We start from the raw sequence: 25044 nt of genomic DNA on the forward strand, positions 1-25044 counted from the left end.
AAAAAAAAATAACACTAATAATTCAGAGTGTTGTGCCGAAGATTGCGAATCCGAGAAACCACCAAGGAGCCGACACCGATGCAAACACGCGAGGGTTTATTTACAAGCTCGAACTTGGGTCCAAGTGCACCCGACACAGCGGAGCAGGGACTTGGACCCGAAGTGGGTTATAGCTGGGTTTTTTATGGGCTGGTCTAGGGGATCTTCAGAAGGGGTGGAGGAATTTTTTCCATTCTAATATGGGGGAAAGGGTGGGGAGTTTCTTAAGATCTGATACAGGATTCTCTGCTGAGGGCATTCTGAGCTTTATTGTCTTTCCGATGTGGGATTCCCTGCCTAGGACATTCTGCAGTTTTTCCTGTAAAGTTCAGCTCTTATTCCCAGGGGCCTAAGATGGCTGTACTTGTGCTAATGCTAAACTTGAGGTGGAATGGCCTTAATTTTTCTCCACCTCCACATTTTCCCCTCTCAGAGGACCTAAGGAAGGACCCAATCATGGGTGCAGGCTGGTCTCAGAGTGAGCCAGTGGGAATGATTAAACCATGATTCAAACCAACCTTGTTGCTGTTCTTGCTCCCGTTTACGACTAGCCAAACCTTTTCTGACTTTTGCCATAGATTCCCGGACTATTCCTGAGTGGTCAGTAAAGAAGCAACACTCCTCATTTGGGGCAGCACATAACCCCCCCCCCTTGCAAAAGCCTCTCTACAGTTAAGATGCTCCTATCTTTTTAAACCTTAAAAGACTTTAAAAGCAAGGCTGAATTGGGTGCACATTTTTAAACGGCTGATGGGGATTGGTTCTGGCACGAAGGGACAGAGCATAAGCAACATTAGTGGGGTAAGTGAGAACGGCGCAGTCTTAGCTTTAGGGGATTGTCCTTGTCTGGTTGGCCTTTCCATTCTGGAACAAAGTCCTTGAGAAGGCCTCTGGATCAGCTGGCCGGACATGGATGTAGCAGACCCAGGGAGTAATCCTGTCGACCTTGAGAGCGGTGGGAGTGGTCAGGATCACGAGGTAGGGTCCCTTCCAGCAAGGTCGAAGTGTCTGGTGTTGGTATCTCCGCACGTACACCTAGTCACCTGGCCGATATTGATGGGGGCCCGGGGGTGGCCCAGTCTCGTAGAGGGCCCTCAGCTTAGGCCACACCTGCTCATGGGTTCGTTGTAACATTTGGAGGGAGAAAAGGAGTTGGTGATCATCAAATTCAGCAAGCACCTCAGGTTTTAAATTGGGGATAATAGGTGGAGGAAGACGGACCATGATCTCATAGGGAGTCAGTCCCATCTTATATGGGGAGTTCCTCACCCTATATAGGGCGAAGGGGAGGAGAGTCGCCCAGTCCCCGCCAGTCTCCAGGGCTAATTTAGTCGCTTAGTTTAGTTAAGGTCTCCTTTAACGTTCTGTTCATCCTCTCTACCTGTCCTGAGATTTAGGGCCTATATACACAATGTAATTTCCAATCTGCCCCAAGTACTAGTGCCACTCCCTGTGTTACCTTAGAGACGAATCCTGGGCCGTTGTCTGACCCAATCTTAACAGGAAAACCATACCTCGGTAAGATGTCTTCCAGCAGTTTCTTGGTCACGGTCTGTGCCGTTTCATGTTTGGTGGGAAATGCCTCTGTGCATCCTGAAAAAGTATCTACAAACACTAGTAAATACTTGTACCCATATTTTCCAGGTTTTACCTCGAGAGTTTTTAATAGTGATCTTTGCATGTCGTAGGAGGTCTTCCATCTTCCTTGTTCCCGAGTACTCCGATGCATTTTGGATAGGACTCGCCGTCCCAGTTCCTCTGGCAGGATGATGCTGGAGTCTGCGGCCCTCCACCAGCCACGCAAGCACTTGATCCAGTGTAAGTCAGTGTCAGTATAGTTGGGGGTGTCGGGCAGGGTCGGGCCCCCGGATCAGGTCGCGTGGTTGTTAAAACCTGGGTCACCAGAAGGGCCGCCTCCTTAGCTTCTGAGTCGGCCAGCAGGTTTCCCCCGCTACTGGTGTGTCTGCCCTCTGGTGTCCTGGACAGTGGATGATGGTGCCTTGGGCAGCCAGAGGGCCCTCAGGAGTTCAAGGATCTCTGTTTTGTTTTTAGTAGTTTTTTTCCCTCTGCTGTCAGAAGCCCTCTGTCCCTGTAAAGGGCTCCGTGGACGTGAGCGGCGGCGAGGGCGGACCCGCTGTCGGGGTAGATGTTGATTCGTTCACCTTCCCCCACGGTCAGCGCCTTGGCCAGTGCGGTCAGTTCTGCCCGTTGAGCCGACGCTCCGCTGCCAGTGGCTCCGCCCAGACGGTCTCCGTCTCCGAGGTCGCGGCTGCCCCCGCGGATCTGACTCCTTCTCGGACAAAACTGCTGCTCTTATCAAGAGCAGACCAACAAATCAAGGAAACTTTTGCACAGAAAGTAGACTTTTAATCTTATACTCTTGTACTTTAAAATCCATTTACTTTGATCTTAGTCTGTCCTGACCACATCTAAAATTCCTTTCCAAGGATTTCCTTTCACAACCCTTTTACACCTTCCTCTGCATTCAGAATTTGTCCCAAGCCATTTCTTTCCAGTCAGTCTCATTTGGGACAAAATTACTTTCTTTTACCTTGAACAAAAATATATTCCCATTCCTTACATTTTTCTTACATATCTCCTTTTCTACATACAGAGTTGCTTTCTTTATCAGTCATCAGTCTTACTTTAGCAGAGTTTTTCCATTCTTAGGAACCTTAGTGTCCAATGAAAACTAAGGAGTAACCGAATTTTGAACACCAGAACTCTTTAGACGGCTAATTTATGAAACAGTTAAGTACAAAGCATGTTCACCAACAGATTCAAATCAACGTTTCAGCACTTTTTCCTGTTTGGAAAAGACCTAGATGTCCGATGAATTTAATTCCATTTATCATCAAAGTGTAACTAAGGTTTCAGGTTACCAAGGACTTTGAAAGGTATCTTAACAATTACTTATGAAAACTTGGAAACAGACAATTAGCCATCAGTTTAGCCAATTTTTTACTAACAAATTGCAAAATGATAACAACTTATGTGACCTTCAGTAAGCCTCAATAGCATAAAAGTTTCAGGCTTAGTAGTGATAATTTTCAAGACCTATTTGCTATGTCCCATCTGGATCCACTTAAAGTCAATCAATTTGCTCCCCATCATCAGTTTTTATCTGAGACACTGGTGGGGGAATCTGGAGGGGGCAGTGTTAAGTAATTGATGGTCTTCTTGTTATTCGTCTTCTAAACTCAGGACAAGCACCTGAATTGGGTGCCCCTCCTTGTTTAGGATTTTTGCTCCTTCGGGGTGGAAGCGAATTTGTGCCCCCATCTTGGTGAGCAAATCCTGACCTAACAACGGGTAGGACACTCAGGGATGACCATGAAGGAGTGGGATACCTGGCCCATGCCGAGATCCACAATTCTTTGGGTAGTCCACGAGTACTGTTTGATGCCCGTGGCCCCTTGCACCTATGAAGTCTTGCTTGCCAATTTCCCTTGGGGTTGTAATAAAACTGAGTGTTGTGCCTCAGTGTCCACTAGGAATTCAACAGGTTGCCCCTCTACTCCGAGAGTTACCCTGGGCTCGGGGAGGGGTGCCGAACCCTGACTCCCCTAATCGTCCAGGTCCTCCATCTCCAAGATCTTGGCAGGGGCCTTTTGTTAAGACAGTCTTTCACCCAGTGGCCCTTTTCCTTGCAATGGGCACATTTGTTCAGTTTAGGGCGCTCCCGATGGGGACCAAGAAGCCATCCAAGCTTCTTGAGGTGCCTCTGTCTTTCCCGTGGGTCATCCATGGTTGTGGCCAGCAGGATCTTGACCAGGTTTCAGGTCTACTGGTCGCTTGGTTTGGTTTGTTGCTCTTCTGGACTTTCTCTATTATTACAGACTCTTTCTGCTACTATTACTAAGTCCTGCAAGCTTTTCTCTCCCAGTCTCTCTACTCTTTGCAATTTCTTTTTAATGTTGGGAGCCGCCTGGTTAACAAAAGCCGTGATAATTGCAGCCTTTGTTTCTGGGGCTTCTGGGTTCATAGGGGTGTACTGCCTAAAAGCCTCTATGACTCTCTCTAAGAAGGCTGCTGGACTCTCATCCTTGCCCTGTCTCACACCATATACCTTGGCCAGATTGGTAGGTTTGCACGTGGCAGCCTGGAGGCCTGCCATTAGAGTCTGGCGGTGGACCCGGAGTCTCTCCTTACCTTCAGCCGAGTTGTGGTCCCAGGTGGGGCGGGATAAGGGGAAGGCAGCATTTCTGAGGTCTGGGTTTTGAGTCGGCTGTCTGTCCTCTCCCAGGACAGACTTCCGGGCTTCCACCTGATTCGTTCTCTCTCCTCGGTGGTGAAGAGAACCTGCAAGAGCTGTTGGCAGTCCCAAGTAGGCTGGTGAGTAAAGAGAACAGTATCTAAAAGCCCGATTAGATCTCTCAGATTGGGGATCCCTGGGTGGCGCAGCGGCTTGGCGCCTGCCTTTGGCCCAGGGCGTGATCCTGGAGACCCCGGATCGAATCCTACATCGGGCTCCCGGTGCATGGAGCCTGCTTCTCTCTCTGCCTCTCTCTCTCTCTCTCTCTCTCTCTCTTGCTCTCTCTGTGTGACTATCATAAATAAAATAAACTGAAACTTAAAAAAAAAAAAAAGATCTCTGATTATCAGAGAACTTTGCATTTTGGGTTTTCCAATTATATAAATCACTGGTGGAGAATGGCCAGTACAACATTAGCTGTCCGCCAGTCTCGTCGGGGGGCCCCATGGCATAGAGGGGAAGGGCGGTGGAGTCTGCAGGCCCCTGTTAGGGGGTGGGACCACCCATTGGGTCCCACCGCACATCCCCGCTGCTGGCACAGGAATTCCCTCATCTGGGAGGGGGGCGCCCCTTCTGCAGCCCCCCGTACCTCTGGTGGTGGGGGAGGTGGAAGGGCGAGGGGGTGCCCAGTAGGGCGGTGGGAGGATCAGGTCCTCCAGTGAGGAATCCTGTAAAACTGGATAAAGAGGCTCTTTTGTCTTAGAGTTGGTCTCCTTCTCTGCCTTTCCGCAAGGCTAGAATCTTGGTAGGTCCTGCTTTGGGGGGTAAAAATAGTTTTAGCCAAGGAGGGGGATTCTCAATCATGTCCTACCAGACCAGGATGTAGGGCATCTGGTCAGGGTGGCTGTCTGGTTTATCCCTGAAGATCGCGACCTTAACCTGTAAGATAATAGGTAGGTGGAAAGTTCCTTCTCGGGGCCATCCCACGTCAAAGGTTGGCCATTCTGACATGCAGTAAGTTCAAAATTTCCCTTTCCGTATGTTTGTGCTCAGATTGTGAGCTCTTTCCTTAACATCTGAGAAGTGGGAGACCATAAGGGATGGGGGGGGGAGTGGTTTGTGTCTGCCCCATTATGTCCCTCGTCCACACCAAGGCACAGACAGTTGTGACAGTTAACAAATAACACAGTCAAACGCAAGAACACAGTAACACAGACCGGCGTGCAAAACAGTTAACAAGAACACAGTAACAGACAAACGTCCCAGTGCAGCCGCGGAGATAAAACAGTAACTCGAAGGGCTGGCAGCGGCCCTCCTTACAGATGAGGACCCTGTCCTCCAGGCAGGGGCAAAGGACGTCTCCTCAAGATCCCCCGGTCGTGGCCCGCCAGCACGTCCGCCTAAGCCAATGTCGACCCAATACAGATTGGAATTCCTACAGGTAAAAGTACAGTTTAGAGCTCTCAGAAAATATGCGCGCAAAAGGTGGAAAAGGTTGAGTGCACTCTCCACGCGTGGGACCCTCCGGATAGGGTCCTGGGGGTCTCTCGGATCCCGGACGAGCCCCCAAATGTTGTGCCCAAGATCGCGAATCCGAGAAACCACCAAGGAGCCGACACCGATGCAAACACACGAGGGTTTATTTACAAGCTCGAGTTTGGGTCCAAGTATACCCCACACAGCGGAGCAGGGACTTGGACCCGAAGTGGGTTACAGCTGGGTTTTTTATGGGCTGGTCTAGGGGATCTTCAGAAGGGGTGGAGGAATTTTTTCCATTCTAATATGGGGAAAAGGGTGGGGAGTTTCTTAAGATCTGATACAGGATTCTCTGCTGAGGGCATTCTGAGCTTTATTGTCTTTCCGATGTGGGATTCCCTGCCTAGGACATTCTGCAGTTTTTCCTGTAAAGTTCAGCTCTTATTCCCAGAGGCCTAAGATGGCTGTACTTGTGCTAATGCTAAACTTGAGGTGGAATGGCCTTAATTTTTCTCGGCCTCCATAAGAGAATGAAGAAAATCTGTTGCATTCTCTTGTATGAGGAGGTGGGAATGGGATGAAAGGGGTGGGGAATGGAGCTAAGTACATCATTTTGTATAGAATTGACTTTTACAACCATGTTAACATTTTACTTGTTAAAAAAAAATAAGAATGCAAAGTTCTTAAATTGAATACCAACAGAAACAAATCTAACAGATTTCAAGTGAAAGAAATAAGATGAACACAAATAATTAGTAACTTGACTATGCACCTTCAACCTTCAGATGGAAGAACCGCAAACAAATATTGGAACTTTACTAAAAGGTTGGTTTTTCACAATGATAGGGGTTTTGCAATTTTGAAACTATTATCAAAGGATGGAGCAAATTGAGCACATGAATAAATGATGATTCTCACTGTTGGAGACAAGAGATACAGATATAAATATGGAGCGGGAAGAACCCTATGATGATTGGAATTGCAGATGCCAATATGAACTCATTTTTGGTAAGTATACATTGTACATATTTCTAATTCCTGAAAGGGCTCAATAGCAACAAATATATCCTAAGTCTATATTGGAGCCAGGTATCATTCTTTACTTGATAAAACCAGCATTCCTTTTTTTTTTTACATTTTAAATATGTTCTACACCCAACATGGGTCTTGAACTTACGACATTGAGGTCAAGAGTCACGTATTCCATCAATTGAGCCAGCCAGGTGCCCCTAGAACCAGCACTCCCTGAAAAATGGCTGACTCCTGGGCTGACGTATGAATAGGAAAGATGAGCCCGGAGCATCTTGTTGTACCAGACATACACCTTGACATAAAAAAAAAAAAAAAAAAAAGAAAGAAAGAAACACCTAGGGGAAACGAAACTTCTTTAAAACAGGGCCTGTGGTGAGGTCCTCAGAATGAATGAATCCAACTGTAAACTACAGGGACCCGGCGGGTGGGTGGGCATGAGCTGACTGCAGATCTTAGCCTTTTACACCCTCAGTCTCCCCAGCTCTGTGTGTGGTAGACCATGTAAGCTTTGACTCGTTACCTGCTGGATGCTGCTATGTTGCTGACGTTGTGGTTTGTTTCCCCTTGACTGTGAATTTGATGGCTTGTCAAGGGATCTGTTTTCAGTACAATTTTTGTTAAATATTCCTGGCCACTGCTGTGCTCTTTTAGGGGAATGTCCTTTAAGGGCGAAGCTGAGGTCTGCCTCTTTGTAATTGTGAAATCTGTACCTAATCTCTGGACTGGAATATCAAGTTGTCCACTGTAAATGTCAAGGGGCATAGTAGTATGTAGAACTGGCTGCCTCCGAGAGCCGGTGATATAAAAAGAAAAGGAAGTGTAGGCCTTTCAATTAACTTCACAAAAGATACACACAAAAGGGCAAGTCCTAGGCAATTGAGTATGAAAAATGTGCCCTAGTGTCCGTCCCTCCATCCCTCCCCACTGGTTCTGCATTCTTTTCTTTTTTAAAGATTGTATTTATTCATTCAAGAGAGACAGGCAGAGACACAGGCAGAGGGAGAAGGAGGCTCCCTGTGGGGAGCCCGATGCAGGATCACACCTTGAGCCCAAGGCAGATGCTCAACCACTGAGCCACCCAAGGCGCCCCCTCCCCCTCCCCGGTTCTGCATTCTTTTGTTTGAATTAGACCATGTTTCTACTGTGGACAGTGAATGGCCAATGTAGGCTCCAAGTGGGATTTTCATTTTTGTCACAAATCAAAGCCTTAAACTAAAAGAACCAACTGTTTACCTAGAGCTGTTGGAGCAGGTTTGCTTATGAAGTCACAGCCCCATTGGCCTCATGTCGGCCTGGGAGCATCTCCTGAGAACTGAGCCAGTTAATTAATTTTCTCCGTGAAATTCTTGGCAGGCTTCAACCTGCCCTTGATGAAGGCTCAGCAGCTGTATTGCTTCTGAGATGCTTCATCTCAACTTCACCAAGTTCCCACAAGGCCTGGGGAGAGGCCCGCGTGTACCTGCTTTGTCCTGCCCTGAAACCTTCTTGGGACTTGGTGTAACAGGCTGACTCCCTTTTCAGGGGGGAGGTGGAAACTTTCCTACACTCAAGCACATTCACAATTCCTGGGGCCACTAAAGCAGCTATTTTCCATTCCCTCAGCAAATAGGGTTGTAAACAAATGGTCTACATTAAGGGAAATGAAGCCTGGAGATGTTAAAACACATTCGCAGGTATAATCAGCCAAGGTGCTGTCCAACTGGAGTGCTTCGTCTTTAAAATCCTCACTGTGTACTGCCCTGCTGCTTTCTTTGTGGGTCTTTTATTCATCACATGCTGTTTTATAGTTTGTATCTTGCACATTGCTTTATTCTCAGAATTAAAAAAAAGAACAACCCAGGATCCCTGGGTGGCACAGCGGTTTAGCGCCTGCCTTTGGCCCAGGGCGTGATCCTGGAGACCCGGGATCGAATCCCACGTTGGGCTCCCGGTGCATGGAGCCTGCTTCTCCCTCTGCCTGTGTCTCTGCCTCTCTCTCTGTGTGACTATCATAAATTAAAAAAAAACAAAAACAACCCACCTTAGATTCAGTCTGTTCATATACAGAGAAATTTCAATTGAATTTAGTTTTTGATCATTTTGATGCTCTAATGTATGCTATATTGATAAATTTTATTTTTATATATTACTGTGATCTACATTTTGTTTTTCAAGATGAGGCTTTCATTTTTAATAACTATCACCAGTGTCACTGGACCTCAACCATACTTTTCTGAGCTTCTCATCTTGCTGGTGAATTTGGAGAGGAATGAATAAGTCATTTCTGAGCCATGATTTGAAGTACCTATTAAAAAAAGAAAGAAAGAAAGCCTTTCCCCTTCTGTCCCTCCAAATAGCACTTCTGACTGAAGCAGCACCATGACCTGCTTGTGCCTGGCTGTGAATTGCATCTGGATGAGAGAAATTGGACGCTGGCAAAAGAGTTATGGAAGAATTTCAAAAAAGTGGGGTGAAACCAAATTTGTTTTCCACATTTGCCTCAGGTTTGCCTGGTGGAGATTGGAAAATAAGGCCTCTGGAAACAATGAAAGGAATCATAATTAAATAGCCCAGAGAAGATCTTTATGCAATCATGTAGTTTTCCTTAGAACAGAGCATGGATGGTTAGGCCCACGTAGGCACAGAACACAATACACAATATCTGTTTAGATAAAAGGAAAAAAATTCTCACTGGTAAAAACGAAAATAACTGTGGAGATTTGACGGCCTTTACCAGCAGAGTAGAGGCCCCTGTGTAGGATTGGATGGGATCGGGTTTCGGTGTCCTTCCAGACCCAGGATTCTGAGAAGAAAGGATGGTAATGTGGAGACCAGCATGGTTTCCATGGGTACCAGGAGTTGGGATCGGTTGTAAAAGGAAAGGGGAGAGCTTCACTCAGATGTAGGGACAAAAAAACGTACCACAGTACAGAACATGTAGTAGCTGCATAATACTGACTAGTTTATAAAGAAGTAGAGTCTTAGAAGCCAGCTGAACAGGTGACACAGTCTCCCAGTTCTGATAGGAGACAACTTAATAGACACAAATATATTGCACAAAACCTCAACACAGGTTTCTGCAGGGAAGGTTTCCACCCAGTCCCTGCTGCTCCCCAAAAGGTCAGGGAACAGAAATTCCCTAAGTCACTGTTCACTGTGATTCAGCATTCCTCATCCTGTGAAAGGACACAAGTCTGTCTCTTCACTTTAACAGCAAACCCCAGTAGCATGAGGTGACCTTGGTTATAGACAAGAATCATTGAATATGGCAGCACTTGTGGCAGCTGTGACTCCTTCCTTTGGTTATGGATCTCAAGCTCCACAAAGTCCTCAGGTGTCCAAAATGACAGATGTTCTTTTGAAAGAATTAAACCAGGATCAACTCACCCATCCTCAAAGGGAATTGACCATGGTGACTCTTCTGAGAGGCGTTGTTGACTTTTCAGGGGAGCTTGCTGTTCGCCTGCCAGTACAACTTCTCTTCTACTTTTTTCTTTTTCCATCGGCAGAGTAGCAGCATCTTAAAGGTCTTCCTGAAGGTTCTGTTGCAGAGGGCATAGCAAATGGGGTTGACGGTACTGTTGACATAGCACAACCAGTAGCCCAAGTGCCACAGGGTGACTGGGACACATTTGTCACAGAAGGTGGAAACCAGGACCATTATGTTATAAGGGGTCCAGGTGATGATGAACGCCAGGAGAATGGCACTCAAAGTCTGCGCTGCTTTCCTCTCCTTGACAAGGACCATTCTTTTTCGTTTGGTCATTTGATGGCTGAGGTTGGGATCCAGGCCTTTTGTGGAAGGATCCTTGGACACTGGGAAGGAGCAGGGCATGATTTTAACCTTGTGACAGCTGTTGTTGGCCTCCTGGGTCCCATCAGCTTTTACCACCAATTGGAACTTATAGGCCACACATTTCTGACTCTTGGATCTATGAGCAGCACCTGGGGACAAGAAGTATTTTTGGGTGTCATAGTCATTTTTTTCAGCTTGAGCTTCCACAAAAGTTTCCTTGGTCTCCTCGGCACTGAATTCTTCCCTTGGGCTTTCCTTGGTCTGACTCTTGTAGACTACTTGGAAGACAGGGTCAGCAGTGGACTTGTCCTCATCCTCTGAGGAAGGGCAGCTGCTACAGGTAGTGAGCTGCTCAGCTTTGGCCCACTCGGTGCTTGGGCCCATGGCTTGGGATGGCTTCCCAGTGGTGGAGGTGCTCCTGTGGGAGGATGACCAGGAGGCTTCATTCCTCTCCCTCTGGGCCAGCGTGGGCCGAGGGCAGCTAAAGCAGGATGTCAGCAGAGCCTTTTGAGCTGGCTTTCTTGGCTCAGCTTCGGCCATGGAGTCAGAGCCCTGGAGGTCGGCCAGGTCCTTGGTTCGCTTCTCTGTTTCCCGGTAGATTCGGCAGTAGAGGATGGTCATGACAGAAACAGGGATGTAGAAGGCAGCGATGGCAGTGCCAAAAGTGATGGTGGGCTCGGAGAGGAATTGGATTTGGCACTCATCTGGTGGCACTGTCCGCTCCCCAACCAGGTACTGCCAGCAGAGGATCGCCGGTGCCCAAAGGATGAAGGAGATTAGCCAGGCCAGGCCAATCATGATGCCAGCTCTTCTTGGGGTACGCTTGGCCCGATAGGTCAGAGGTCTTGTGATAGAAAAGTAACGGTCAAAACTGATCACCAGAAGGTTCATGACAGAAGCATTGCTGGCCACATAGTCCAGTGCAAGCCAGAGGTCACAAGCCAGACTCCCGAGCACCCAGCGTCCCATGAGGATGTAGGTGGTGTAGAGGTTCATGGAGAAAATCCCAATGATGAGATCGGCACAGGCCAAGCTGAGCAGGTAATAGTTGTTAACTGACTTCAGCTGACTGTTGACTTTGAAGGAGATCATGACTAAGATGTTGCCCACAATGGTGACCAGGCTGACCACAGCAGTCACGGCTGCAATGGTGATGATCTCCCACAACCCATGGTGTTCCAGAGGCTGGTGACTTACTGGGGTGCCATTGACAGTGCTGGTGTTGTGATAAGGTTCCTCTTCCATCCTTAAATAGGGTTAAGTCTTGGTTTCTAGACCATCTCTTTCCTCTCTCACCTCCTCTTGGTCAGCACCTGGAAGAGAGGTAACTGTGTTAACCCCACTCACCAGCAATGGATCTCTGCCCCACTCATTGCTTATCATGTGCAATAGAATATTAAGCATGGCCACACACATTCAGAGCAGGATGTGGAAATCTCTGAAAGCCTTGGTGACAGTCTTGCAGCAGCGCCATCCCTTTGCTTTCTGGAAGTTACCAGAGCCTGGGAGCCTTTCTTGCACCTGGGGCTGCTGCCCTCTTGTGTTTCCAATAGGCAATTTAAAGAAGAGGGGGAAGGAAAGGGAACCGGGTACGTGGGGAGCAAAGAAGAGAAGCAAGCAGGGAAGTTGAAGTCACTCTGGGTTGCGACGACGTTAGGGGCAAACGCTCTGTTTCCTAAGCTCGCAGTGGTAAGTACCCAGTGTGTCATGCTCTGGGGGAAGAGATGTCGTATGGACTCTATCGTCCCTTTACCAGCTATGATTGAGTTTGATTCTAGGTTCAGCTATTAACCATTACTGAGGCCATGTTGTGAGGCAGGACCGCAGCACAACACTCCCCCCTGACGTTTGTGCTGGCTTCCCATGAGCACCAGCTGCTGCTGCTCACCTACCCCCGCTCTTGAGCTATTTGCCAGGTAATAGAAATGTTTAAATTATTTTATTTTCTGATTATAAAGTAAGATTTTCTTGTAAAAGCTCAAAAAATGTCAAAATGTATAGCTTAGGAAACAGGGGCCCTCGGTGGCTCAGTCGGTCAAGCATCTGCCTTTGGCTCAGGTCATGATCTCCGGGTCCTGCGATGGGGCCCCACATTGGGCTCTCCGTCAGCAGGAGTCTGCTTCTCCCTCTCCCTCTGCCCTCCCTGCTGCTTTTATTTTTTTTTTCTCTCTCTCTCAAATAAATAAATAAAATCTTAAAAAAAAAAAGAAAAGAAAAGAAAACAAGCCTCCTTTAACCGAATCTTGCAGAGGTAATCAATGCTCTCCCCTACCTATGCATATGCTAACAAATATTTAAATACAATTATTTTTAAAGAGGTGACTTTTTAATGTCTACACTCAAAATTTTGTTTTTTACTTAACAAATCATCATGGATACCGTTCTTTCTTATAAGATTTATTTTGTTGAAGTAATCTCTATGTTCAACGTGGGACTCAAACTTGTGATCCCAAGATCAAGAGTTGCATGCTCCTCCAACTGAGCCAGTCAGGCGTCCCAATGCACATCTTTTGTATCAGCATGTCTTTTGATTAGAGCTCTTTTTTTTCATTTTAATGACTGCACGTTATCCCATTTAATGGATGTAATTTAATCAACATCCACTGACAAATTCAAACTTTTAAAAATAAAAGTCAATTTTCCTTTTCTTTTTTTTTTTAAAGATTTTATTTATTTGCTCATGAAAGACACACAGAGAGAGGTAGAGACATAGACAGAGGGAGAAGCAGACTCCCTGCAGGGAGCCCAGTGTGAGACTAGATCCCAGGACATTAGGATCATGTGCTGAGCTGAAGACTGACGTTCAACCGCTGAGCCACCCAGGTGCCCCTATAAAATGGAATATTACTCAGCTATAAAAAGAAAAGATTTCCAAAGAAATCTTGAAAATCTTTAAACAAAAGGGGGGGGGGAATCCCTAGGTGGCTCAGGGGTTTAGCGCCTGTCTTTGGCCCAGGGCGTGATCCCGGACTCCCGGGATCCAGTCCCGTGTTGGGCTCCGCCTGCTTCTCCCTCTACCTGTGTCTCTGCCTCTCTCTCTCTCTATGTCTATCATGAATAAATAAAATCTTAAAAAAAAAAAAAAAAAAAGAATGAAATCTTGCCACTTGCAATGACCTGGATAGAGCTAGAGTAAAAAGCTAAGTGAAATAAGTCAGTTGGAGAAAGACAAACATATGACTTCACTCTTGTGGAATTTAAGAAACGAAACAAATAAGCAAAGGGAAAAAAAAGAGAAAGGGGCAAACCAAGAAATAGGCTCTTAACTATGGAGAACAAACTGATGGTCACCAGAGGGGAGGTAAGAGGGGGATGGGGATTATGGGGGGGCACTTTCTGTGATGGGTGCCAGGTGATGTACAGAGTTGTTGAGTCCCTGTGCACTTGAAACTAATATACCACTCTATGTTAGCTAACTGGAATTGGAATAAAAACAACAACAACAACAACAACAACAACAACAAAACAAACCCAAAACCCGAGGCATCAAGTTGGAAAGCCTGAGACGTGGAGGAGACATGATGATTTTTTCTCAAGTCTTCAAAACAGAAATAAATTGTGTGTTGGAAGGATTTAATCTTTCCTATTTAATTTTATTAGAAGGTAGTAAGCAATTTATAAAGGGTCCTGGGAATTTGGATGTGCACATTCTCCTGTGACCACATGTGTATACTCAGGGGTTTTCCTCTCTGACCTGTTTCCTCATTTATAAAAATAAGGAAATCAGACTATGGGATGACGCAAGACCCCTACATTTTAATGATTTTGTATATTAAATAGTGCGATGGTGGATTTTTTTTGTGTCATGTTGGCTATGCTACAGTTGCCAATTGTTTGGTCAAACACCTGAGTCTAGATGTTGCTGTGAAGGTATTTTTTAAAATGATTTTGTTGTGTCCAAGATTGCGAATCCAAGAAACCACCGAGGAGCCGACACCGACGCAAACACACTAGGGTTTCTTTACAAGCTGGAGCTTGAGTCCAAGTGCACCCGACACAGCGGAGCAGGGACTTGGACCCTGAGACTAAGAGGCGTAGCAACTTTATAGGGGCCAGTGGCCCATGGGATACGCAGAAAGTTGCACAGTCCTGCTGGTCCACTCGCAGGTGGCCGACTGAGTTGTATTTTACCCTAAAGTATCCATTTGAACTGGCCTATCACTGAGCTGGATTTCCGGTTAGGGTGTGCCCTGGACTTGACTAGGGTGGGGCAGTGCCCTAAGCAGGTCGGCACAAGACGGGTACAGCACAAAATGGAGTCAGTCCTGCTCTGCTTGGCCAGGGGTAGGGGATTTTTGTTAAATTTCCTGGGTCCCACAATTTTTTAATTTTTATTTTATTATTTGAGAGAGAGCAAGAGAGAACACAGCAGGGGCAGGGGCAGAGGGAGAAACAGGCTCCCTGCTCAGCAGCAAGTCCAACGTGGGGCTCAATCCCAGGACCCTGAGATCATCTGAGCTGAAGGCAGATGCTTAACTGACTGAGCCACCCAGGGAGCCCTTTATTTATTAGAGAGAGAGAGAGAGAGAGAGAGAGAGAGAGAGAGAAGTGGGGGAGAGGCAGAGGGAGGGAGAAGCTCAACAAGCTCTTCTGAGTTTGGAGCCCAATGTGGGCTCAATCCCATGACCCCAAGATAACGGCCTGAATTGAAATCAAGAGTCAGACACTCAACTGACTGAGCCACCCAGGTGCCCCTTCCAGTAACTCTTACTGCTTTTTGGGTTGTGAAGGCAAATAAAATATATATAATTGGTTATCTGGGGGGTGAGAACTCATCTGAGGTCTTATTTGGTTACTCAAACTGTAGAAGTTCCCATTTTCCAGGACACCTGCCTGGGTGACTCAGTGGTTGAGCGTCTGCCTCTGGCTCAGGTCATGATCCCGGGGTCCTGGGATCAAGTCCTGCATCGGGCCCCCTATTCAGCAGGGAGTCTGCTTCTCCCTCTGCCTCTGCTCTTCCTCACCACTTGTGCGCTCTCTCTCTCTCTCAAATAAGTAAATAAAACCTTTAAAAGTAAATAAAAGTTCCCAATTTCCACTACTTTTATGGAAAGTTACCCTAGTTTATGTCTAGGGTGCCAGTATTGGCAGAGAGCAAACAGTCACCCCTGGTTATTTTTCTACCACCAAACAGGAGACCAAAAATCCCAGAATGATGAAATTGTCCTTGTTCCCAACTCTGGGTCTATTGCATCTTGCTGCTTTGTTGTCAATAACTTACAAAGGAAGCAAACCAACACAAAAGCGAAGAAAGGTAACACTGTATCACCTGAACTCTCTTCCTTGTGGAGTGGCCTTGATGACTTCTGAGGTTTTGCATGAGATGAGCTTAGGCCTTGCTTTTCTGAAATACCTCTTCTCTGAGCTCTATGCCTGAGCCTTGCTTCACTGTTTCTATAGCAACCATGATGGAAAACTTTAATAGAATCTACAATCCAGTGATATCAGGACATCATCATAACCTGCTCTCCTCCTGCCCTCTCCTTTTTCAAGGATACATCAAGAGAAAGTTAGCTTAAATACATGGTGGCATTGGGTTGGACATCATGAAGAACTTGCAGTGACAAAATATGTGCATAAAAGAGGCTCTGAATTTGCCTTTTCGTTTGTATTTTATTTTATTTATTTAAAAAAATTTTTTTAAAGATTTTATTTATTTATTGAGACGCAGAGGGAGAAGCAGTCTCCACGCAGGGAGCCCCACATGGGACTTGATCCCAGGTCTCCAGGATCATACCCCAGGCTGCAGGTGGCGCTAAACCGCTGCACCACTGGGGCCTCCCGCGTTTGTATTTAAAGTTGGTTTGTGTAACCTCTTTTAATTGATAGAACACTGTCCAAAGATATGGTCAAAGATGTGGTGATTAAGAAATGGCTTCTTTTTAAAATTTTTTTCTTTCTTTTTTAAATTTGAATTCAGTTTGCTGACACAGAGTATAACACCCAGTGCTCATCCCATCGAGTGCCCTCCTCAGTGAGAAATGACTTCCTGATGTCACTGAAACAGTAATATCTGGGTCAGAGTTTTGTTTTGTTTTTTTTAAATAGGGATTTTATTTATTTATTAATGATATGACAGAGAGAGAGAGAGAGAGAGAGAGACAGAGAAACAGGCAGAGAGAGATGCAGGCTCCATGCCAGGACCCTGACACGGGACTCGATCCGGGGACTCCAGGATCGTGCTCTGGGCCAAAGGCAGGCGCCAAACCACTGCGCCACCCAGGGATCCCTGGGTCAGAGTTTTAAGGTGATATATGCGCTTTTAAAACTTCTGACATGTATTTATTATTTTTAATTGAAGTGACATGCAATATTGGTTCCAGGTGTACAAGAGAGTGATCTGTCTTGTTCTGTACTTTCTGAAATGCACACCCTGATAAGCATAGTTCCCATTTGTCACCATATGGAGTCCTTACAATGTTACTGATAACACAAGTGTTTAAAAGCATTCTGTGTTCACCACTGTGCTGGATTTCCTGGGGCGGATAAAAGAGATATACAATAGTCCTTGAAGGGAAGCAGTCAGACTTTCATAGTTGTAAGAAGAGAGGATAGAAGAATTAAGTTGAGCCTCTGTTTCGCATTTAGGACAGAGGCCTATCACGCAGGACACGAAAAGACTGTATTTTCTCCGTGGACAGGAAAGAGAGTGGGGCTGTGTTACATGGAGGCCTAAGCCACAGCCATGGATGCTGCCCTGTGCCCCATCGAGCCTTGGAGCTGCCGGCCGGGTTTCCCCCAGCTAGGGTCGGCCTTGTCTTGCTGCCCCAGAGTGCTGGACAGACATCCTGTCTCCCATGTGCTGCGACACGAGCAAGGCTGCCAGGTACGGCAGAGTAGGTTTACGGGAGAATCTGTAGCTCCAGGAGCTCGAACTGTGTTGTCCAAGTCTTCTAGCGGACTTAAAGGCCTTAAAGTGCGTGTATTTATTTTTTAAAGATTTTATGTATTTATTTATCTGTGAGAGAGAGAGAACGGGTGAGAGAGAGAACACGAGGTGGGGGGTGGGGAGGAGAGAGAGAGGGAGAAGCAGACTCTCTGCTGTGGGAGTGGGGCTCGAGGGGGGGCTCGATCCCGGGACCCCAGGATCATGGCCTGAGCTGAAGGCCGACCCTTGGCTGACTGAGCCCCCCAGGGGCCCCATGATGTATGTATTTATTTTTGAATTCTGAGGATCGTGCATTGTTCTGGGAGCAGCAGAAAGACACTGAGCCAAGGAGGAGGAGGATGAACTGTACCAAATGAGGTGGGTGCAACAAGAAAGACAGCCTGGGGCCTGCCTATGGGGCTGGGTTGCATGGAGATCACAGAGACCTTGGGAGGTCCTTTGGAGAGGTGGTGGCGGGAAAGACCTTGAGGGGAGGCTTATGGAGTGAGTGGAGAGTCCTGGGGCGCTGCAAGAGACAGAATAGGGAAACGGGGGCAGGAGCAGGATTAGGATGTGGGGCCAAGAATTGCTGTTGTTAGGAGAGGCAGAAGCACACCATGTTCGTGTGCTAATGTGAGCGATCCGTTAGGAAGTACAAACTGGTGTGTAGGAGAGAGTGGGAGCAGGTGCTGGAGAGATGTCCTGGAGGGGAGGGGAGTGGAGTAGGACATCGGGCAACCACAGGGGCACAGGCCATGCGGACGCAGAGACCTTCTTGTAGCAACAGGAGAGGACTTGGCAGGGCATCTGGGCTCTGACACAGGGAGGTGGACACTCTTTTCTTATTGCTTCCCCTTCTCTGTGACATGGAAGCAGGAGTGGGCTGGAGGGTGAGGAGGGTCAAGTCATGGATTCTCCAATTTGGGAGTCGCCTATCATCTCAGGCAGTTCCCTGGGTCCAGCTCTGTGGCCTGGGGCACCTTTGCCATCGGCAGGCAGTTCACTAGCTCCCACCCTCGTCAGGTTCCCAGCGGGTTCAGGCCTGACAGGACAGCCTCCCTGCAGCCCAGAGGGCGGCTGTTCAAAAACTACTGAATACCAAGACCTCTTCTGAGACCTTAGTGATACTTTCCAGTTTGCAGTTTATATGCTATGCATCAGAAATCACCAAGACTGTAGAAAATCTGGCTAAGAAGAGAAGAATCAGGAAGATGCATTTGTTCCATGAAAATTCATTAGCAAAGAGCCAATGCTTTTTAACTATTTTTAAATTATTTTTTTAATTTTTACATCCTATCACAACATCCACTTTCATCAAGCAGTGAGAGTTTATAAGCTCTATGGCGTCAGGCTAGAAATTACGAGCTTTCCTGGGATTACGATGTTTGAAGGCTCAAATACCACCTTGATTCAGTGGTTCTCAAATTTGAGCATGCATCTGAACCACCTGCTGTGCCATGGGTGTTAAGCCACTGATGGCTGAGCCTCATCCCCAGTTTCTGGTTCAGGGTGAGGCCTGAGAATTTGCATTTCTAATAAGTTCCCAGGTGATGCTATGTTGCTGGTGCACACTTTGAGAACTATTGCCTTAAGGAATTAGCTGCCTCTTTTTTTTTTTTTTTTTTAATGATCAAGCCACATATATTTAAAAATATGCAAAAAGTACCCTTTATTTTCTTGAGGAGCTACCTATGTAATTCAGCACTTTCTTTTTGATGTCTCATGAATACTACCTAAGGGAAAACTGAATTTTTTATTCATGCAATGGCATATTTTTAAAATCAAGACTATCAAAAGTTAACACAATAGTAGAAAATCTTCCTTCCCTTTGTTATTTATAAAATCAAAAGGCCTCTAGTTTGCAATGCAAGCAGTACTTGTGTGCCATTTTTCCTTGATGAGAGATCTCTTTTCCATGTGGATCAGGATCAAGGAGGAAAGCATACTCACTCAACATCTTGGTTGAAAGAACTTCAGCTACAGGTGTCCTTCCAATTAGGAAGTGTTAGCAAGGGGGCCTCAGAATTCTCCATATCTAAATACTCCTGGCTGAGTTGTAAAAAACCTTTAACAGACAGCGAAGGGGAGAGTAATAGTCTCTGGAAATCTGGTGGTATCTGCAGCATAGACTTAAGAACACAGATTCTGAAACCAGACTGAACGGGTATGAACCCCAGTTCTGTCAAATTATTTAACTCCTTTGTGACTCAGTTCTCTTATCTGTAGAACAGGAATAATAATAGTATTTATCTTAGAGGGACTATTATGAAGATTGAAAGTTAGTGCATATAAAGGACCTGGAATAGTGCCAGGCACAAAGTAAATGTTAAATAAATGTGAGCTCTCACTCCACACTCCACAAAGAAGTCCATCTTTTCAATCATAATTTTGGAGCCTTTTGGTGGGATAGTTATAGAGTGAAATCAACTTTTGCTAGTGATTCTCATCCAGGATGATTCTGCCCATCAGGGGAATTTGGCAAAAACTGGAGACATTTTTGGTTGTCATGACTGAGGGGAGGAGGTGTTGCTTGAGGGTACCAATGAGTGGGGAGAGGACAGGGATGCGATGAAGTTAAACATTCTATAATGCACGAGACAAGCCGCACTGCAACAAAGCCCTGACTTGCAAAAATTTGCTAATTTCTGTGGTGTAAAAATTCCTACCGTGACCCATTTCAAGTACCAACTTTATGTCACTGAATGTAGAATCAGGAAGAGATAATTTACCACAGCATCCTAGTTCCTGGCCACCCAGTGTGGGGGGGTCCAGGTTGTCCAATTTTTTTTTTTTTTTAAGATTTTTAAAACTTTATTTATCAGGGCAGCCCAGGTGGCTCAGAGGTTTAGTGCCGCCTTCACCCAGGGCCTGATCCTGGAGACCCGGGATCGGGTCCCGCGTCGGGCTCCCTGCCTGGAGCCTGCTTCTCCCTCTGCCTGTGTCTGTGCCTCTCTCTCTCTGTGTCTCTCATGAATAAATAAAATCTTAAAAAAAAATTTATTTATCAGAGAGAGAGAGAGAGAGACAAGCAGGAGAAGCAGGCTCCCTGTGGGGAGCCTGATGTGGGACTCGATCCCAGGACCCTGGGGTCACGCCCTGAACCCAAGGCAAATGCTCAACTGTGAGCCACCCGGGCGACCCTGTCTAATACATTCTTAAAAAATGCCTTTTCTATCTGTGTGTATCTCCTCTTAGCTCCTTCATGGTGCACAGGGAAGAGGATATAGTTGTTGTTACTCTTATCTTCCTGTTTAGTGTTTATCTAGACGTGGGATTATTGAATCTGAGAGTTGAACATGGGGATGAGTAACTGAACCCTGGGTATGACTGACAGTCTTAATTTTGGAAGTAGAGACATGGAAAAAAATGAGGAAAATGGGGTGCGGAGAAATTCAAGAAAAAAAAGGGAAAGGTGGGATATTAGTGGAGAGGGAAAAGAGAAAAGCTGATGTACTATGCGAGAAGTGTCTGACAAGAATGTTCACTGTTAAGACAATGAAGTAACACAGAAAAATACAGAATACAACGTTAAAAAATACTGTTATGCTGACAGCCTTCCCTGGGACATCTCTCCAACACCGTATCGCCTCTCGACCAGTGGCATCATTAACTACCACCAAGCAGGAACCCGGGCATGACCTTACCGCCTGCCCCGCTTACAACTAACCGGTCATGAGGTCCTATCAGTTCTCCCATTACCCGCCTCCTTGGCGCTCAACTTTATTTAGGCCCTAATCATTTGTGGCTGGGACTATTCCAGTACTTTCCTAATGGCTCTGCCGAGAATTTGAATTCTCCTTTATAGAACAATCTTCTGAGCATAGCGGTTAACAGCATAGGCTCTGAAGCTGGGCTGCCCAAGGTTCCAATCCAATTACTTACAAGCTGTGACGGTGGAAGTTACTTGTCTGTATCAGATCCTTTTTTATCTGTAAAACAGGGCTGACACTAGTACAACTCCATAAGGCTGCTGGGAGGTTTAGATGAAGTGTTATGTAGGCAGTACTAAGAGCCTGCTCTGTCACTGTGTTTAAGGTTGTTTCTCAGCAGTTTTAATCCTTCAGAGGTTGCCTCTGTCTAGAACGCTCCCGTGTCCCAATTATCAACCAGGCAAACTTCTGCTTAACCATTAGCTCTTGGCTAAAGGGTCTGTTTTTCACAAGGCCTTGGGCTACTTATTTGGGAGTATTTGTCTTCCTTTGGGCCTCCACTTTGAACCCTTCTCTGCACTCAGCACACCAGGAGAATCCTCTATTTACAGGGTTATCCTAGGAAAAGTGGAAACTAAAAAAAAAAAAAAAAAAAAAAGAAAAAGAAAGTGGAAACTGACCTGCCTGAAGGCAGGGACCATGACTTTTTTTTTTTTTTTTTTAATCTCCAGGCCCAAGCCATGTGCCTGGCACAAAACAGGCAATTAGAAGCAATGAACAGTGTTAAGTATATATGGATATCGGAAAGAACTGGGAAGGGTGGGGAAGGAAAGCCACTTGTCTTGCTATGCTGATGGAATGATGGAAGTTTTAGCTCTTGCTTTTTAAAATTTTATGTGGTTTCTGTAATACAAAGTTAAAAATGGCTTTCATGTATCCATATAACCAATTGCTCTTTTTCCCCTGATTAAAAGAATAGACTGGATAAGGGGGATCCTTGGGTGGCTCAGCGGTTTAGCGCCTGCCTTTGGTCCAGGGCATGATCCTGGAGACCCGGGATTGAGTCCCACATTGGGCTCCTTGCATGGAGCCTGCTTCTCCCTCTGCCTGTGTCTCTGCCGCCCCCTGCCCCCTCTGCTCTATCATGAATATCTAAATTAAAAATAAATCCTAACTTTTTATTCAGTCTATGCTTTTTTTTTTTTAATTTTTATTTATTTATGATAGTCACAGAGAGAGAGAGAGAGAGAGAGAGAGAGAGAGAGGCAGAGACACAGGCAGAGGGAGAAGCAGGCTCCATGCACCGGGAGCCCGATGTGGGCCTCGATCCTGGGTCTCCAGGATCACACCCTGGGCCAAAGGCAGGTGCCAAACCGCTGCGCCACCCAGGGATCCCAGTCTATTCTTTTTTTTTTTTTTTTTTTTAAAGACTACTTAGTAAGAAAAAGGAATTACTGGGACACCTGGGTGGCTCAGTGGTTGAGCATTTGCCTTTGGCCCTGGTCGTGATCCTGTTGTCCGAGGGATCGAGTCCCACATCGGGCTCCCTGCATGGAGCCCGCTTCTCCCTCTGCCTGTGTCTCTGCTTCTCTGTGTCTCTCATGAATAAATAAATAAGATTTTAAAAAATAGTAAAATTATTAATGAGTCTCAGAACTTTCTATTACATAAGTGACACACAAGAACACACTGGAGTGAGCCTCCCTGAGTTAAAATGCCAATTTCTACCACATAAAGAAGTCTTTTAACTTCCAGGGCTGCTTCTCGTCTCCAAAACAAGGATGATGCTGGAACCTGCCTAACAGGGCTGATAAGGGAATCACTCACTCACATGCTGAGTGTAAGCTGAAGCAGACTTGGGAGCCCTTCCAGCCACCACCAGTTCCGCACCGCTCTCTCTTTTTTAAAAATTTTTTAGTATTATTTTTTAATTTACGATAGTCAGAGAGAGAGAGAGGAGAGGGAGAGGGGCAGAGACCCAGGCGAGGGAGGGGCAGGCGCAGGCTCCACGCAGGGAGCCCGACGCGGGCCTCGACCCCGGGGCTCCAGGACCACGCCCGCGCGGCCGCCCGCCTGCTGCAGCCCGCGCCTCTCCCCCGAGGCCCACCTGCCCTGTCCTCCCGGTCTCCTCCTGAACCCTGAATTCTCAGCAGTGTTGGTGATTCACAGATACTCCTTCTTGAAGATCAGGGGTTAAGTGGGGAGAGAAAGGAAAAATGGACTCGCTGGGAGTGTCCGCGCCGTCGCCCCCCGCCCCCCCGTAGCGCAAGCCTTCCCGTCCGGACTTTTCTTCCTTCCACGGAGCCCAGCCGCCGCCGAGCAGCCGCGTCACCCTCGCGCTCACTCGCTAACCCGCCCCGGCCGGGCTCCCTCCCGGGCCCGCCGTCCGCACGCCCTTCCCGCGGCCGCGGCGAGCCCGACCCCCGCGAGTCCCGCCCCGCCCCGCCCCGCCCCGCGCGCTCGCCGCCCCGGGGCCCGTCGCTCGCAGCGGCTCCGAGCGACCCGTCTCCGGTGGGGCCGGGGCGTCTCCGCGGCGGCCAGATGCAGGCGGACCGAGGGGCGAGCGGAGGCCGCGGCCGCCGGCCAGGACGCGCCCGGCCCGGCGGCGACCGCGAGCGCGACCGTGACCGCGACCGTGACCGGGCGGGCGCCGCGGCGGCAAGAGGCGGCGGAGACAGTGGCGGCCGCCGGGGGCGCGGCCGGGGCTTCCGAGGAGGCCGCGGCGGCCGAGGAGGAGGCGCCCTGCGAGGCGGCCGTCGGGAGCCAGGAGGCCGGGGCGCGGGGGCCCGGGCGCCGGTAAGAGGCGCGGGCCGCGGGGTCGGGGCGTGGCCGCGGGGACCGGGGCGGACGGGGCCGGCGCGTGGCAGGAGCCGCCAGCCGCTCGCGGCGCGCACGAGGTGGGGGCGTCGGCGGCTGCGCCTGCGCCTGCGCCTGCGGCTGCGGCTGCGCCTGCGCGGGGCTGGCGGAGGGCGGAGGGCGGAGGGCAAAGGCGAGGGCGGGGGCGGGGGCGGCGCGGCGTTCGGGTGGTGGCCGTGCGGCCGGCCTTCCGGGGCGCGGTGCCGGGGCAGGTGTGCCGAGCCTCGGACGCGGGTTCGGGGCCCTGGGACGGAAGGGGGCCCCCGCGGTGCACGTTCGCCGCGGGAGGCCCAGCGAGCGGGAGGATGGGCGGGGTCTACGGGAGCAGGGACGGCCCCCGAGGCGCGGGGCCCCTAGTGTGGCGGGGCGGGGCGGGGCGGGGCGGGCTGCGTGCTCCCCCGCTTAGCGGTGCGGGTCTCTTTCATCACGTACGCGTAGGATCAGGGGTCACTGCCCGCGTTCTTACACGTTTGGAATCTGGAAATACTGCGGCAGCGCGGGCTGAGTTTTGACAGCGGCGCGCCCGGCGGGGCCGCACGTCCTGGGGGCCTCTCCGCGCAGCTGGCAGCCGGGGAGGGGCGGGGAGAGCCGGGGAGGGGCGGGGAGGGGCGGGGAGAGCCGGGGAGGGCCGGGGAGGGCGGGGAGGGCCGGGGAGGGCCGGGGAGGGCCGGGGAGGGGCGGGGAGGGCCGGGGAGGGCCGGGGAGGGCCGGGGAGGGGCGGGGAGGGCCGGGGAGAGCCGGGGAGGGCCGGGCGGGGAGGGGCGGGGAGGGGCGGGGAGAGGCGGGGAGGGGCGGGGAGGGGCGGGGAGAGGCGGGGAGGGGCGGGGAGGGCGGGGAGAGCCGGGAGGGGCGGGGAGGGGCGGGGAGAGCCGGGGAAGGGCGGGGAGAGCCGGGGAGGGGCGGGGAGGGGCGGGGAGAGCCGGGGAGGGGCGGGGAGGGGCGGGGAAGGGTGGGGAGGGGCGGGGAGGGGCGGGGAGAGCCGGGGAAGGGTGGGGAGAGCCGGGGAGGGGCGGGGAGGGGCGGGGAGAGCCGGGGAGGGGCGGGGAGGGGCGGGGAGAGGCGGGGAGGGGCGGGGAGAGCCGGGGAGGGGCGGGGAGGGGCGGGGAGGGGCGGGGAGAGCCGGGGAGAGCCGGGGAGGGGCGGGGAGGGGCGG

General features: G+C 49.0%; 2 protein-coding genes and 1 long non-coding RNA gene across 5 annotated transcripts in view; 2 read left to right on the forward strand and 1 right to left on the reverse strand.

The window, feature by feature from the left end:
* Positions 1–1642: 1642 nt before the first annotated feature.
* On the forward strand, positions 1643–22114 carry LOC111093276. 2 transcript variants are annotated; one of them, XR_005381404.1, is made up of 7 exons: positions 1643–4374; positions 6557–6718; positions 9079–12206; positions 12296–12433; positions 17106–17343; positions 17691–17763; positions 20939–22114. It is a non-coding gene; the product is annotated as an uncharacterized LOC111093276 (long non-coding RNA). The 2 variants fall into 2 exon arrangements; XR_005381406.1 differs by lacking the exon at positions 9079–12206.
* CHRM5 (cholinergic receptor muscarinic 5) overlaps positions 9036–25044 on the reverse strand; it is an 85454-nt gene continuing 69445 nt past the window's right edge. For both annotated transcript variants that reach the window (XM_038579913.1, XM_038579914.1), the window contains one exon: positions 9036–11830. In XM_038579913.1, coding sequence (XP_038435841.1) covers positions 10164–11762 — 1599 coding nt within the window. In that variant the 5' untranslated portion in view covers positions 11763–11830 and the 3' untranslated portion in view covers positions 9036–10163. The remainder of the gene's footprint in view (positions 11831–25044) is intronic.
* AVEN (apoptosis and caspase activation inhibitor) overlaps positions 23577–25044 on the forward strand; it is a 176013-nt gene continuing 174545 nt past the window's right edge. Inside the window, exon 1 of the mRNA XM_038579915.1 lies at positions 23577–23831. Within this exon, the coding sequence (XP_038435843.1) occupies positions 23577–23831 (255 nt within the window). The remainder of the gene's footprint in view (positions 23832–25044) is intronic.

This window comes from Canis lupus, chromosome 30, assembly GCF_011100685.1.
Source record: "Canis lupus familiaris isolate Mischka breed German Shepherd chromosome 30, alternate assembly UU_Cfam_GSD_1.0, whole genome shotgun sequence".
Classification (NCBI taxonomy): domain Eukaryota; kingdom Metazoa; phylum Chordata; class Mammalia; order Carnivora; family Canidae; genus Canis; species Canis lupus.